We start from the raw sequence: 14,562 nt of genomic DNA, 5'->3' as shown, positions 1-14,562 counted from the left end.
GGTGAAGTCCTGCCTGACTTTTGGTCATGGTTTCATGGTAGTGTTTTTTATTTTGGTGTTGAAGTTTCACTGCAGGATGTGAACAAGTGACTGATGATTCAGTGCAGTACATTGTTGAAGTTTTTCTTTTGGATAACTTAAAGTTGAGAGCCCACCTATCTTCTTGGTGGAGTGTGTGAAAGGAATTGAAGAAAAACTTTCTATGCACAGATAGTACTTCAACTTTTTTTGTCCAAGTTGATTTTAGAGCCGAGTTTGGTTTCCTTTGCAAATTTTAACAGATTGCATTGAGTTCCTAAATCCATTTCATTAGACACCACAGTAGCCTGACAATTCCTTGAGACATCCCCTCTGAGTACATATGTGAATGCTAATCCTCTAGGAATAACTTCTCTAATAAATGTATTTTTCTATCTTTCAGCCAATTCTTATTCATTCACAAAATGTTCCATGAAACTATATTGTATTGGGTCTTTCATTGAATTATTAAGTGTTAGTAATTCATATATATTTTCTGATAACTTACTATTTAATTGTTTTTAAATTTTGTAATTTAAAAATTTTAAGATAGTATGCCTTACATTGAAAAATAACATTGTCGCATCATTAAAAGGTAAAGTCGCCATAGTCCTATGTAAATAGCTAAGAAACTTGGAAAGACCTCCAGCAGATAGACTGAAAATGTCCCAGGTGTGACTCTATTGTAAATTTTCATCAGCTTTAAAAACTACTTAGGCCAAGAGGTATAATCAAAATGTAATACTTTATTTAAATAAACATTAAGTTACAATCTGCATGTGTTACTTTTACTTTAGAACACATAGTATATAAGGGAAAGTAATTAGTATTACCATTATGATGACAAATTCACAAATAATACATAGAAACAAAGGGAATAGACGCAGGAGTTGGCCATTCATCAATTCCGCCATTCAATCTGATCATGGTTGATCATTCAACTCAGTGCCCTATACCTGCTTTTTTCCCATACCCTTTGACCCCTGTAAAAACTATAGCTGATTCCTTGAAAACATTAAATAATTTGAGCTCAGCCACTTTCTAGTTGAAGAAATTCCTTCTCATCTCAGACATAAATGGCCAATTCTGTATCCTTAGACTGTGATCACTTTTTCTGGACTCCCCAGTCATGGGGAACATCCTTCCTGCATTTACTCTGTCTAGTCCTGTTGGAATTCTACAGGCTTCTACGAGATCTCCCTTCATTCTTCTAAACGCCAGTGAATATTGTCCTGACCGATCCAGTATCCTCACATAAGACATCCTTTGTCAGATAAAGAGACTGAATCTCACACAATACACCAGGCACAGTCTCACCAATGCACCGTACAGTGGCAGCAAAATATCTCTGCTCCTGTACTTAACGTATGTACTATCACTTTTGCTTTCACTGTCACTGTGATTAATGTCTCCTTTTAGAGACTCTTTTCAAAGTCTGCTCCTAGTCTGAAACATTAAAGGATAATTGTGATAATTCCTATTCAGTTAAAAGAAAAAAAGATGGAGGATCACAATCACATTGACCACAACATTCACCAAGAAGTGACATTCCACTGTACCATGGTTATCATGCCTCACTACAGGCAACAACTGAAGCTTTCCCATTAAACTTTGACTTAAAATGTTATTTTTAATTTTGCACTGTGTTGGTGACTATTTGAAAAAGGCCAGCTTGTGGGCTCTTGCTCATTCATTTGAATGATAGAAGAGTCTGATCAGTGAGTGAAGGACAGAGTTCTTACATCAGAAAGCATTTTCTCTAAGTCTTAAACCAACCACATCTTCGAATGCAATTTGACGTGTGCAACCACAAGATGACTAACTTTCCATATATATAGCTGTCTCTTTAAATACACAGCTTGCCATGTATCAGACCATAAACGGAAATGTCAGATTAGAAATTGAGATTTATTGGTGCCTTATAGTCGCCAGTCTGTATTAACACTTTTAGGGATGTTGGTTTTTCCTTGCCTGTGACAGAACCCAGGCGTAAAATGGTGCAATGGGGAACTGTGTTCATGTAGACATTTTATAAGGTAAAAGACAATTAAAATGCATTAACAACATAAATTTGACACCATTTTACCTCCCAAGGCACTTCACAGGATTATAAAACCAAAACAACTGAATCTTATAAGGTATTAAGTCAGATGACCAAAAGGCTGGTCAAAGGGACACGTTTTTAGGAATATTTTAAGAAAGAGAGAAATTGAGGGAAGGATGCTCAGCGTTAAGGCCTCAACAGGTGAAGGCCAACTAGAGTGATCAAAAGCAGGTATTTATAAGGCCAGAGTTAGAAGATATTTTGGTGGGTTACAGAGGATTACAGACAGAATGAGGGAGGCAATGGACTTGAGATGAGAATTTTAAAATTGAGACATTACTTAACTGAGAACAAGTGTAGTTTACTGAGCACTGAAGAGAAGGTGAACGTGATTTGATGTGAATTAGGACATGGACAGCAGAAATTTAGCTTTCAGGGATTGGACACTGGAGCTTGGTCAAAAATGTATTAGAATATTCAAGACTAGAAGCACATCTAATTTTTGTTTTAAATACAGTTTACTAGTCTTTTTATATTTAGGCTTATTTTAAAACTAATGGCATTACTAAACAATACAGCTCTGGCAGATGACTGAATTCGTAAAGTGACATCAATTTTAAACATTCAAACAGTTGGATATTGTAATGGAAGTTACACCTAAACTTTAATTCCCAGTTTAAAGATATTGCTGTATACCATGCTGGTTTACCTATCTGAACTCTATTTGAATAAGTACAGGCAGAGATGAAACACCTCTAACATTGTTGTCTTCAATGAGTAACAAAATGGTGACGTTCAACAAGTGAATGGACTTGAAACTCAGACAGGTTAAAACCCCTTTGGTTAAAAATGTAGCGCACTGAAACTGGTGAATTATGGAAAAATGGATTATTGATTGGGATGTTTATTTTTCAGTGCTATTTGTTGCTTATGAATTCCAGAATGAAGTTTCTTAGATGGAATTTTTTTGGAATTGTAATGTAAATTTGAAACTAAAAGTTGTTTGTTCTTTCTGATATTTCCATGTAAATGATGACAACACATTTCAATGCGAATTTTTTTCGCAATAAACTTGTTCCTTTTACATATTTCTCTGAACATCCTATTACTTCATGATTAATCTTACTAGTGTTGATACAAGCACCAACTAAAGGTCATCTTATATTATCAAATGCTGTAACTGTATCATTTAATGACAGATTGCTTTGCAATGTCTTTACTCTGCCATAAAAAGTAATCGGATCATCATGTATAGTTTCTTCTCTTCCACCTTCGTTAAAAGAAATCTGATCACTATTCAGGTAAATGCTGGGTCTTGAGGTCAATGCATGTGAATTAAGCGGCACATTATCATCCTCCAGTATGTTATTATTCATCTTTTGTTTTTCCATCTTTCTGTGTCGTTTTTTCCGTTCCACTGGAAGGTCTAGAGATGCATAGCACATTTGATTTTCAGCCACCACCTATAAACAAATACAGCAGCCTATTAGAACATGGAGATTATTTCAAGTTCAAAATACATTTGAAAGGATTTAGGTGACTTTGCCCCAGTGGCACAGCATTTGACTTTGCTCACATGTCAGTGTAGCAGTTCACACATTTTTCCTTTCAATACAAAAATAGAGTTTGTGTTTATTCAAAGAAAATGTCACGGATTCTAGTGAAAATATGCAATATTGCCACTGGTCTGTAGCAGTAACTGAAGGTTGATATAAGAAACAATTGATAGAAAGTACAATTGAAAGAAAATTGCTATTTTAATACTAAAGTACTAAGAATGTTCCTCACAGATTTAATGTAGCTGCTTTAACTTTCAGGAGTTACTACACTGTCGTGATTTCTGACCCCTTTCATTACTTATTACAGTTCTTCTTTTTAAAATACACACCTGACAATAGAAGTATTTTTTTCCCACCATGTCTACAATGGTGGGGAGCATCACTAGCTACCCTTGTCTAGTAGAAAACTCTGGACATGCTGCCTATGATTTTCTGTCTTAGCCTGCTCTGCTAAGTCGATGTGTTCAGAAACTACCTGCATGGGTTGCCTTTGACAGTAAGCAGGTATTTAAGCAAACAACCCACCATCTTCTAACCTTTTTGTTTGATTTTATTTCTCCCCAAGAATTTTCAACAGGTAACTGCTGCTTGAGCACAAATAATCATTTCTGTAACTTTCTTTGCAACCACTCTGAAACTTCTACCCACCCTAGCTGCACAACAACAATCCAAAGGCCACCAACCCTGCACCTAAAAGGAAAATCTCATGACATTTTAAATGCTGGAAAATCTGTGGAAGGTTGCTGAGATGTAGGACTAGTTCAGCTCCTCAGGCTGGCAGAATTTGCCTTTTAATTTAAAATAGGGGATTTTAGTATCAATGATGCTCAATGCCAGATTAGCCAAGGTGAAGAAATTATGTAAGAAACGGCCAACTTGAACTGTTTTCATTCAATGGCATTATCCTTATCCTGCTAACTCCCAATCTCTTAGTGGCTGCGCCAGAGTTTGGAGTGTACCAAACTCCAATTCATTAAGAGGGCAATCTGGGAAGATAGTATTTAAAGCAAAATGGGCTTTTTGGGAGTCAGCATTGGTGAATGGGCAATTTTACAATAATGTCTGCGAGCTGTCAAGACCACTAGGTCTGGACTTAGTAGCACTAGTATTTGGAAAAAAAGAACAAGATATCAAAGCAGCTCTGGTAATAAAATACATCAATGTTTGAAGCCATTACTGAGACATTCAACCCATGTTAATCCAATTTAGATTTAAATCTAGTTTCCACAGTATAAGCTTGACTCTGAGATAGCACTCTCGTCTTCAATTTTGAATATTGACAGCTTAAGATTTAGCCAGAGACCGACAAAAATAAATTAAGATTAGGCTGCGCGGCCCCTTTGAGCCTGCTCTGCTAAGTCAATAAAATCATGGCTGATCTGAGTGTAAACTTAGCTCAAAATTCTCACCAACCCTTGCGTGATAACATTTTACACCCTGGCTTATTAATAATCTATCTCTGCCTTAAAAATATTCAAATACGTGGCTTCCATTCCCCTTTGAGAAAGTCTTTTAAAAACATTTCACCCTCTCTAAGAAAAGTATTCTTCTCTGTTTTAAATGGGTAACCCCTCATTTTGAAACAGTGAGCCTTGGTTCTAAATTCTCCCACAAGAGAAAGCTCCATTTCCACCCTGTCAGGACAACTCAGGATCTTGTGTTTTAATTATGAAACGTTTTTGCTCTTCTAAACTCTACCTGCCCAACTTTTTCTCATAATTCATATCCCCAACTCCAGTTCTATGTTACTAGCCTGGTAAAACCTTCTCTGAACTATTTCCAATGCATTTGCATCCTTTTATTAAATAAAAAAAAAATCAATACTCTACATAATTGTCCAGATAATGAGGAGTACAGATAGAGTTGATGGTAGTTGTCTTTTCCCAAGATGGGGGATTTCAAGACTAGGGACACATTTTTAAGGTGAGAGGAGAGAGATTTAAAAAAGACATGAGGGACAAGTTTTTTTACATAGAGGGTGGTTCACGTGTGGAATGAACTTCCTGAGGAAGTGGTGGATGTGGGCACAATTACAATGTTTAAAAGATATTTGGATAAGTACATGTATAGGAAATGTTTGGAGGGATATGGGCCAGGAGCAGGCAGGTGGGACTAGTTTGGTTTGGGATTATGTTCAGCATGGACTAATTGGACCGAATGGTCTGTTTCTGTACTATATGACTCTATGAGATCTCAGCAATGCCCTGTATAACCTTCCCACTTCTGTGTTCAATTTCCCCGGCATTAAATTACAACATTCTGTCAGCTTTCCTCGTTACATATAGGGTCATACTGTCATACAGCACTTGCTGAACCTGTAGACCAACCTTTTGCAATTTATGCACTAAGGTACAAAGAGACTAAGCACTGCACTGTTAGAGATGCTGTTTGCTCGATGACACTCCATCTGCACTCTTGAATTGATATAAAACATCTAATGACATTATTTGATGAGAGCAAGAAATCTACCCTGGTGTGTTGGCCAATATCTCTACTTCAGCTAACACTAAAAATTATAATCAAGTAATTTATTTAATTTCTATTTTATCTATTTTATGTTTGAAAATTAACAGCCTCATTTCCTACAGCAGAACAGCAGCCATTGTTCATTGGATAGAAAGTGTTTTGAGGTAATGAAAGGGACTACATCACTGTCAACTCCTCTTTGGGAAGCAAAACTCTACTGATTATTCCTTAGTGAAATGCAAACTCCAATTGAGCGTCCTGCTGAGATGGAATGTGCATATTCGACAAAGAAATAATGATGAATGTTTATAGTTTTGTATTTACCATAAATAGTTTGGAAGCAGGCATATACTGGACGTTCAATAACAATAGAATACCAGATAGAAGATAATTTGCAAGTGAAAAATATAGGAAATTAGAACTGTTTTACAGTGTGCATTGATATGATCTGGAATGCAAGGCCTCAAAGGGTGGAAAAAGCAAACTAAATGGTAACTTTCAAAGAAGACTGGATAATTGACTGAAGAGTAAAAAGATGCTGGAGTAGTCACAAAATCACTTTTTGCACTTGTGAATTTTATTAGCACAGATGCAGTACTATATTGTAAACAAAATTACTTTTTAAAGCTGTAGGCAACTGCGTAAGAAATTTGTACTTTGTGTGATTCTAAAAGCACATTAGCACCCTCTCTTGCAATGACATTTAGATTTTGTTATATATTAAAGAATTATGCTGTAGTGACAAATGCATTAACATCAAATCAATGTAGTTTAAATGCAGTTACACCATAAACAATTGGTTCTACTAAACAATAGCAGGGTTTTGCACCTTAGTGATGTTATGTAATAATTTCTTTCTAGAGCTGCAATCCAGAATATGATTGTGACAAAGCAAATATTGTAATATAGCCATTATTTTAAAGTTATGCTGCACTAAGGCACATTTCAAAATATATAAGTAATATTTTGCAATTTGGTACAAAGTTGTATCCCCTTGATATAAATACCTTGGTTTCATCTCCAGATCCACTAGTTGGCGTCATGGCTTCATAACAGCTCTCACCTTCAACTTGTAAAAACAAAAAGTACATCATCTTACACTTTCTGATAATTTTCTGTGGCCAAAAATTTTTTATTGTTATTAACTCAAGGTCATCTTTTCAATTCGTAATGTATAACAATGCCACTGCTATTTTAGTTGCCAACTTGTACAGAATTGACTCGTGGTATCTTACCAAATCAGGAAATGTTATTGGAAAATATGCAGCTCCTTCATTTAGCAAGATAATTGATAACTCTGTTTAAGTGCATGGTATCCCACATAATTCCCAGAAATTACTCATTTCTTCTGCTCAAGGTTTAGTGTTCACTGTGGATACAAAACTTTGAGGAAAATATGAAGGCTTTGGAGTGGGTACAGAAAAAGACTAACTGGAGTAGTTCACTGGAACAGAGATTGCTGTAAGGCGGATAGACGGGAGCAGTGAATGCAACAAATTCAATGTATCAAAACACATTGTTCTGTGCAATCAAATTGTTTTTTTTCAGAAAGTGCCTGTCTCAATGTAAATACAAAATTAAGAACATTTAGTTTCTCGCATTGTATACACAATATGCAGTATCATTTTGCAATTAAACACATTGGAATTTTGTTTATTCAGTTTTATATATTAAGATTTCACTTTAAAGTTTCAAATTTCTTAAGCACACAAATACATTTCTCTTTTTTATGTTTCAATTATTTAACATCTTTTAAACATCTTAAATGAGGTACAAACCTATTAAATTTGTGCTGATGATTTTGATATGTTTATACTGCATGTATGATAATAGCATTCTTAGTAATTTCCAGGCTTTAGTTGTCTCAGATTTAATAAGTCACTCATACATTTCACTTTATATATTTAGAATAAGAAGCCTACCTGTGTAATCCTGGTTGAGATTGCCATAAATTGGATTATCATCAACTTCCTGAGTCACAGAACTAAGGGGAAAAAAGGCAATTACTTTAAAGAAAGAACTAAGCCATTAAAACAGAGATAGTAGGAACTGCCAATGCTGGAGAATCTGAGATAACAAGGTGTAGGGCTGGATGAACACAGCAGGTCAAGCAGCATCAGAGGAGCAGAAAAGCTGATGTTTTGGGTCTACGCCCTTTTTCAGAAATGGGGAGGGGAAGGGAATTCTGAAATAAATAGGGAGAGAGGGGGAGGCGGATAGAAGATGGATAAAGGAGAGGATAGGTGGAGAGGAGACAGACAGGTCAAAGAGGCAGGATTGGAGCCAGTAAAAGTGAGTGTAGGTGGGGAGTTAGGGAGGGGATAGGTCAGTCCAGGGAGGACGGACAGGTCAAGGAGGCGGGATGAGGCTAGTAGGTAGGAGATGGGGTGGGGCTTGAGGTGGGAGGAAGGACAGGTTAGGGAGGCGGAGATGAGCTGGGCTGGTTTTGGGACGTGGTCGGGGGAGGGGAGATTTTGAAGCGCTGCCTCATGCTCCCACGAGGAGCTCAAACAGTTCATCCACCTCACCAACACCTTCCACCCCAACCTTAAGTTCACGTAGACCATCTCTGATACCTCTCTCTCCTTCCTGGACCTCTCTGTTTCCATCTCTGGCAACCACCTGGAAACTGATATCCATTTCAAACCTACTGACTCCCACAGCTACCTACAATACACCTCCTCTCACCCACCTTCCTGCAAAAATGCCATCCCCTATTCCCAATTCCTTCGCCTCCGCTGCATCTGCTCCCGAGATGAGGCATTCCACTCCCGGACATCCCAGATGTCCTCATTTTTAAAGGACCGCAACTTCCCCTCCACAGTGGTCGAAAATGCCCTCGACCGTGTCTCTCGCATTTCCCGCAACTCATCCCTCACACCCCCTCCCCGCAATAACAACCATACCAGAATCCCCCTCATCCTCATGTACCACCCCACCAACCTCCGGCTCCAACGCATCATCCTCCGACATTTCCACCATCTGCAATCTGACCCCACTTCAAAGATATTTTTCCCTCCCCATCCTTATCTGCTTTCCGGAGGGACCACTCTCTCCATGACTCCCTTGTCCGCTCCACACTCCCCACCAGCCCCACCACACCCGGCAGTTTTCCTGCAACCGCAGGAAGTGCTACACCTGCCCCTACACCTCCCCCCTCACCCCCATCCCAGGCCCCAAGAAGACCTTCCACATCAAACAGATGTTTACCTGCACATCTGTTTATGTGGTATACTGTATCCGCTGATCTCAATGTGGCCTCCTCTACATCGGGGAAACCAAGCGTAGGCTTGGGGACCGCTTTGTGGAACACCTATGGTCGGTTCGTGACAAACAACTGCACCTCCCAGTCGCGAACCATTTCAACTCCCCCTCCCACTCCTTGGACAATATGTCCATCCTGGGCCTCCTGCAGTGCCACAATGATGCCACCCGAAGGTTGCAGGAACAGCATCTCATATTTCGCTTGGGAACCCTGCAGCCCAATGGTATCAATGTGGACTTCACAAGCTTCAAAATCTCCCCTCCCCTGACCACATCACAAAACCAGCCCAGCTCGTCCCTGCCTCCCTAACCTGTCCTTCATCCCACCTATCCACTCCTCCTACCTTAAGCCCCACCCCCATCTCCTACCTACTAGCCTCATCCCGCCTCCTTGACCTGTCCGTCCTCCCTAGACTAGACCCAAAACATTAACTCTGACTTTTTCTTCACAGATGCTGCCAGACCTGCTGAGCTTTTCCAGCAACTTCTGTTTTTATTCCGTGTTTTGGATTACTAGACCAGTGACATTGCCATTGCATCACCAGCTCTCCTACATTGATTGATTGAAACCTGTGTAATAAGTTTCACATGTTGGAGATGAAAGATATCATCTGCAATATCAATCTTGGAAACAAGGAACTCAGACATAGAAATACACACACCAGGTTGTATTTCAAGAAACTGCTTTTGGCACAGCAAACGAGTTGAATTTGTGACTGCAAAATCGGAGAAATTTCACATTCCCTGCTTTTTAAGGACAAAGCATTTACCAACACAAATTGGCGTTGAACAACCAGATCCCAGAACTTAAGAAATCTGCAATAATTGACAGCAAGCAAACAACTGTGGTCTCAAGTTAAATCCTTCACAGCTCAATATCTTCCTAAGAATTTTAATCTGTTTATTTCTTTCCTAATGTATTGGACACTTTTTTTTAACTTTATATGTTTGTATAGGTATGTTTGGCATTGCGTTATTATTTGTCTTGTGGTTAGCATGTAAAAAAATTATTTTTTCTTTCACTCAAAGAAACCTCATGGCATCTTACTGGTACTACAGAAATTGGATAACTACATTTTTATTAGCGGTCTGGCTTCATGATTAAAATTAGTACAAATTTCCATTGTAAACAACCAAAGAGAGGAAGTGAATCACCCCTCCCTGGTTGTCAAAATATATAAGGGTATGCTGAATGTATTTATTGAATTGTAAATCTCATTGGTTAATGCACTATATAACTCCTCTGCTGTTCAATGTGAACATGGCAGATCTCCTGCATTTTGTTTCTTTACTCTTCATTTTCTTTGTATCTAAAAATCTATAAATCCCTTTCTTGGATTTATTTATGTGATATACATTAGATGACTACTTAGTAACTATTTCAGGCAGGTTTAATTCAGCTCACTCATTTGCCAAAAGTATTCCTTTTCAATATTTTGAATAACCATGTATTCTATTTGTTAATAAGAATCTAACTAGTAACTTCTGGAAATTGAAAAGACTGTATCGTTTTATTTTTCTGAATTTTTGATTGAGGACTGAAAAGGGAAATATGTTAAATGTTTTATGGCTGAAATGTTTTAAAAGCACTGAAAGATTGGTGCATTTTTTAAAAGCAAGTTACCTGGCACTCATAACACACTCATTGTTTACACTGGCATTTTGTTCAAGCAGTGGGGAAAGTCTAGCTTCAGCTAAACTTGAGCCAAGGGCTGTGTGGAATTGGAAATGTGGCTGGCAACATGTAGCTGATTGGTCTTTGAAAAGGTGACCAGTTATTGATGACAAAGGCTTTCTGCCTGCCAACAACTTCCAAGTACCTAAACCACTCCTGGGTATGAGTGTTTGGGGAGAAGCCATTGGATCTCCAAAAGGGAAGCTGTCCCCTTTCTCCTATGTGAAAATCACCCAAGGTGAAGAAAACCAGTTTACTTTCCCTCATCAGTTACTGAAAACTGTAGCTTTTAACCAATAAGTCAGAGATCTTATGTGTGAATCAGCTATCCTCTGGTTCCTGCAAGCAAGTGACAGTACCTGGAGAAGGAAAATCAAGGAGTAGCATGTTCTGGGATAAAAGGATTATCTCAATGAACCATGTAGACAGAGATCTTTACCACCTTGCCAGTCTTTCCCTTCACTCCTAAGAACCATTTCTTTTTCCTGTCTGCGTTTGTCTGTATGTAAACGTATATAGGCAGAGTTTATAATCTACTTACTTGTAATAAGTAGCAATTCTTGTAAATTTCTGTAATAATTATTCATTAGTTCCATCCAATATCTGAAGCATTTGAAATAAATTTGTGCCACAATATTGTGATTCATTGCTAGCTTAAATCTTTGAGCTAAGAATCTTAGAATCTAAGAATAAAATCTCATCTAATGTGTTGACTCCTTGGATACTGACTAATTTCTATTAATAAGTGCTTATGTAAACTTTTCCTAAAAGGTGAATACATTTTGTGGCCTGGTCCATTTGCTTGTAATAGCTATTATTGATTCAAATGTATTTCAACAGTAATATCTAGAAAACCTTTTTAAATGGACTTGATTGCAATTAAAAACATTAAGAAATGAAGAAATGAAGTAACTTGTTTCTTTATTTACTTTTTAAAACCCGAATTAGTGATTTATGAGACATGATAGGTAATTGATATAGAAATTGTGCAGATTACTCCTAGTTTATGTAAGCCAAATTGCAGAATCTAGTTAAAACTTTCAGGTCCAAATGTATACTTTTATTGTTCATCTGGTGATTTCCTCGGCATGCAACTTACCACTTTTGACACTTGAATTAGTAACACTCTCTATCTTTCCTCTATCGGATTAGATCCACTTAAACAATTTTGTGGAAAATTATTTAACTTCTATTACAGGAAAATTTGCCTGTTGATTTCAGGGCAGCGATAATAGAGGATTATTTCTAAACAGCTGTGCTTTAAGATAATCAATTTGTGTTTAATAATTTACTAAGAACGTCAGGCATTAGAATAAAGCCTTTGAATTATCTAATTGTCTCACCATATCCAATTTTTCTGTATAAATCTGAATTCCTGAAGCATATTAGATAAGGCAATGTCGACAAATCAAAGAAGTTGGATTATACGGATCACAATTGGAATCCTGTGTTCTGGGCTCCTCCACAACACCACATGCACTGTGTCCTGTGTCAGCTACATACTGGTGCATACAGGATGGTCTTCTAAATTCAGTGACACCCTGGCTGGTATGATTTATGTGGTAAAAATAGCTTAATATATGGCACAGTTAAGGGACTGTACACATGATGGTAGGACCCTTGTACAAATCTGAGTCCTTAGGCTCAAACAAAACTCAAATAATTATTCCTTTGAGAAATATATTTCTCTGGTTAAAAAAGAATCAGCTGTTGCTCCAGATGAACTGGAATATAAATTGATATTTCCATACCTCTGCAATTGTTTGACACTTCGGTATATTGATCTGGGAGCTGTAAATGAGAAAAAGTTTGATTCATTCTTAAAAGTCAAATAACCATAATTTCAAAAGTACAAATTATTGAAACATAGTAGAGTGATGTTTGAAATTGAATCTCTTTTGATCTACTGTGATTTTTTAATGGCCCTATCTTGTTTTATAAACCAGCCAAATGATATTTCAAAGAGTATAATGCCAGAAAAGTTAGGAGTAAACATGCTGATCTACATTGTATCAGCTCATTTGGCAAACACTGTCCTTTCATTAACTGTCCTATGGTTGTTCTTTTGGAATTCATACTCATCATTAAGGATTAGGAAGTGACCAGCAGGAGACAATATTGTTTCCTTTCTCCAAAGATTGACTTTGACACTTTGAATTACAAAGGTGCATTTTTGTCCACACATTGCCACATTTCTGAGTCCATGTTACAATAGTCCAGCACTTTTACAGGTTTGCCTGCACATAGGAAATGAATATAGCGGTGATTTTGTGATGTATTGGGAAACCGCCTTTGAACGCAGAAACAATGAAAAGTTATAGTGGTGATCTGAAAGAATTTGTTACCATGAGACATGTTCACTTATGCATTATCTGACATTCATTTGTTACTTGAAGTTGATAACATAGTATTTACAATCTATTGTCTGCTTTAAACAGCACTGAAATATCAAATTCCAATTCATATACATTCCCATATTCAGAACATGAAAACTAGCTTTCAGTAATAGTCAAATCCTAAACTCACCTTAAAGTTGCAAAAAAAGTTAATATTCTTGTTAAAGGATGATTTTTTTTCGTACAAAAAGAATGGCCATTTAAGGAAAGCTACTCAACTGCCATATTTAAAAAGGAAATGTTTGTTTTCCATCACCATTAAATGTCCATAGAAATCACCAGACTAAGTTTAAAGAATAAACTGAACTATTTGCTTCCACTTTTCTTTAGCTTATTCTGTTCTAATTTCTTCTGTCATTTTATTTCTCCTTGCATCTGTCATTTTCCATTAATTGTGTTTGTTATAGATACATAGCAACATAGAAAAAACGGAACAGGAATAGACCATTCAGCCCTATGTGCCTGCTCCACCCGATCGTATAGCTCAGTAACCTGTTCCAGCTTTTACTTTGTGTTCTTTGATCCTTTTCACTGTAAGAACTAAATCTTGCTTATTCTTGAAAGCATTCAATGTTTTGGCCACAAACACTTTCTGTAGCTGAGAATTTCACAGGCACAATACTCTCTAGGTGAAGAAATTTCTCCTCAGCTCAGTCCGAAATAGCTTACCCCATATCCTTAGATTGTGACCCCTGGTTCTGAGCTCCCTGCTCATCAGGAACATCCTTCCTGCATTCACCCTGTCTAATCCTGTTTGAATTTCATAGGTTTCGATGAGATCCCCCCTCGTTCTTCTAAACCCCAATGAGTGTAGTCCTATCTGAGGAGCAGGAAAGCTGACGTTTGGGGTCGGGACCCTTCTTCAAACGTCAGCTTTCCTGTTCCTCTAATGCTGCCTGGCCTGCTGTGCTCTTCCAGCTCCACACTGTGTTATCTCAGACTCCAGCATGGGCAATTCTTACTATCTCTGCAGTCCTATCTGATCCAGTCTCTCTTCATAGTCAGTCCTGCTTATCCCTTTCTTTTGCAATCTTTACTTCCACCCAATTTTTCCTCTTTTAGTCAGGAAATGCAGGCAGGGATACAGTGCAAGGCTGGGCCTTGCTAGACAGCAGTAGTAATAGTGCGTCCATGGTTGGT

General features: G+C 37.7%; 1 protein-coding gene across 2 annotated transcripts in view; it reads right to left on the bottom strand.

Moving 5' to 3' along the window:
• Positions 1–744: 744 nt before the first annotated feature.
• LOC109931385 (T-cell receptor-associated transmembrane adapter 1) overlaps positions 745–14,562 on the bottom strand; it is a 32,221-nt gene continuing 18,403 nt past the window's right edge. For both annotated transcript variants that reach the window (XM_020530991.2, XM_048602940.1), the window contains 4 exons: positions 12,778–12,817; positions 8,010–8,071; positions 7,095–7,156; positions 745–3,525 (listed from right to left, as the gene is read on the bottom strand). In XM_020530991.2, coding sequence (XP_020386580.1) covers positions 3,217–3,525; positions 7,095–7,156; positions 8,010–8,071; positions 12,778–12,817 — 473 coding nt within the window. In that variant the 3' untranslated portion in view covers positions 745–3,216. The remainder of the gene's footprint in view (positions 3,526–7,094; positions 7,157–8,009; positions 8,072–12,777; positions 12,818–14,562) is intronic.

This window comes from Rhincodon typus, chromosome 11 (genome assembly GCF_021869965.1).
Source record: "Rhincodon typus isolate 14 chromosome 11, sRhiTyp1.1, whole genome shotgun sequence".
Classification (NCBI taxonomy): domain Eukaryota; kingdom Metazoa; phylum Chordata; class Chondrichthyes; order Orectolobiformes; family Rhincodontidae; genus Rhincodon; species Rhincodon typus.
This window is presented reverse-complemented; position numbering and strand designations above follow the sequence as displayed.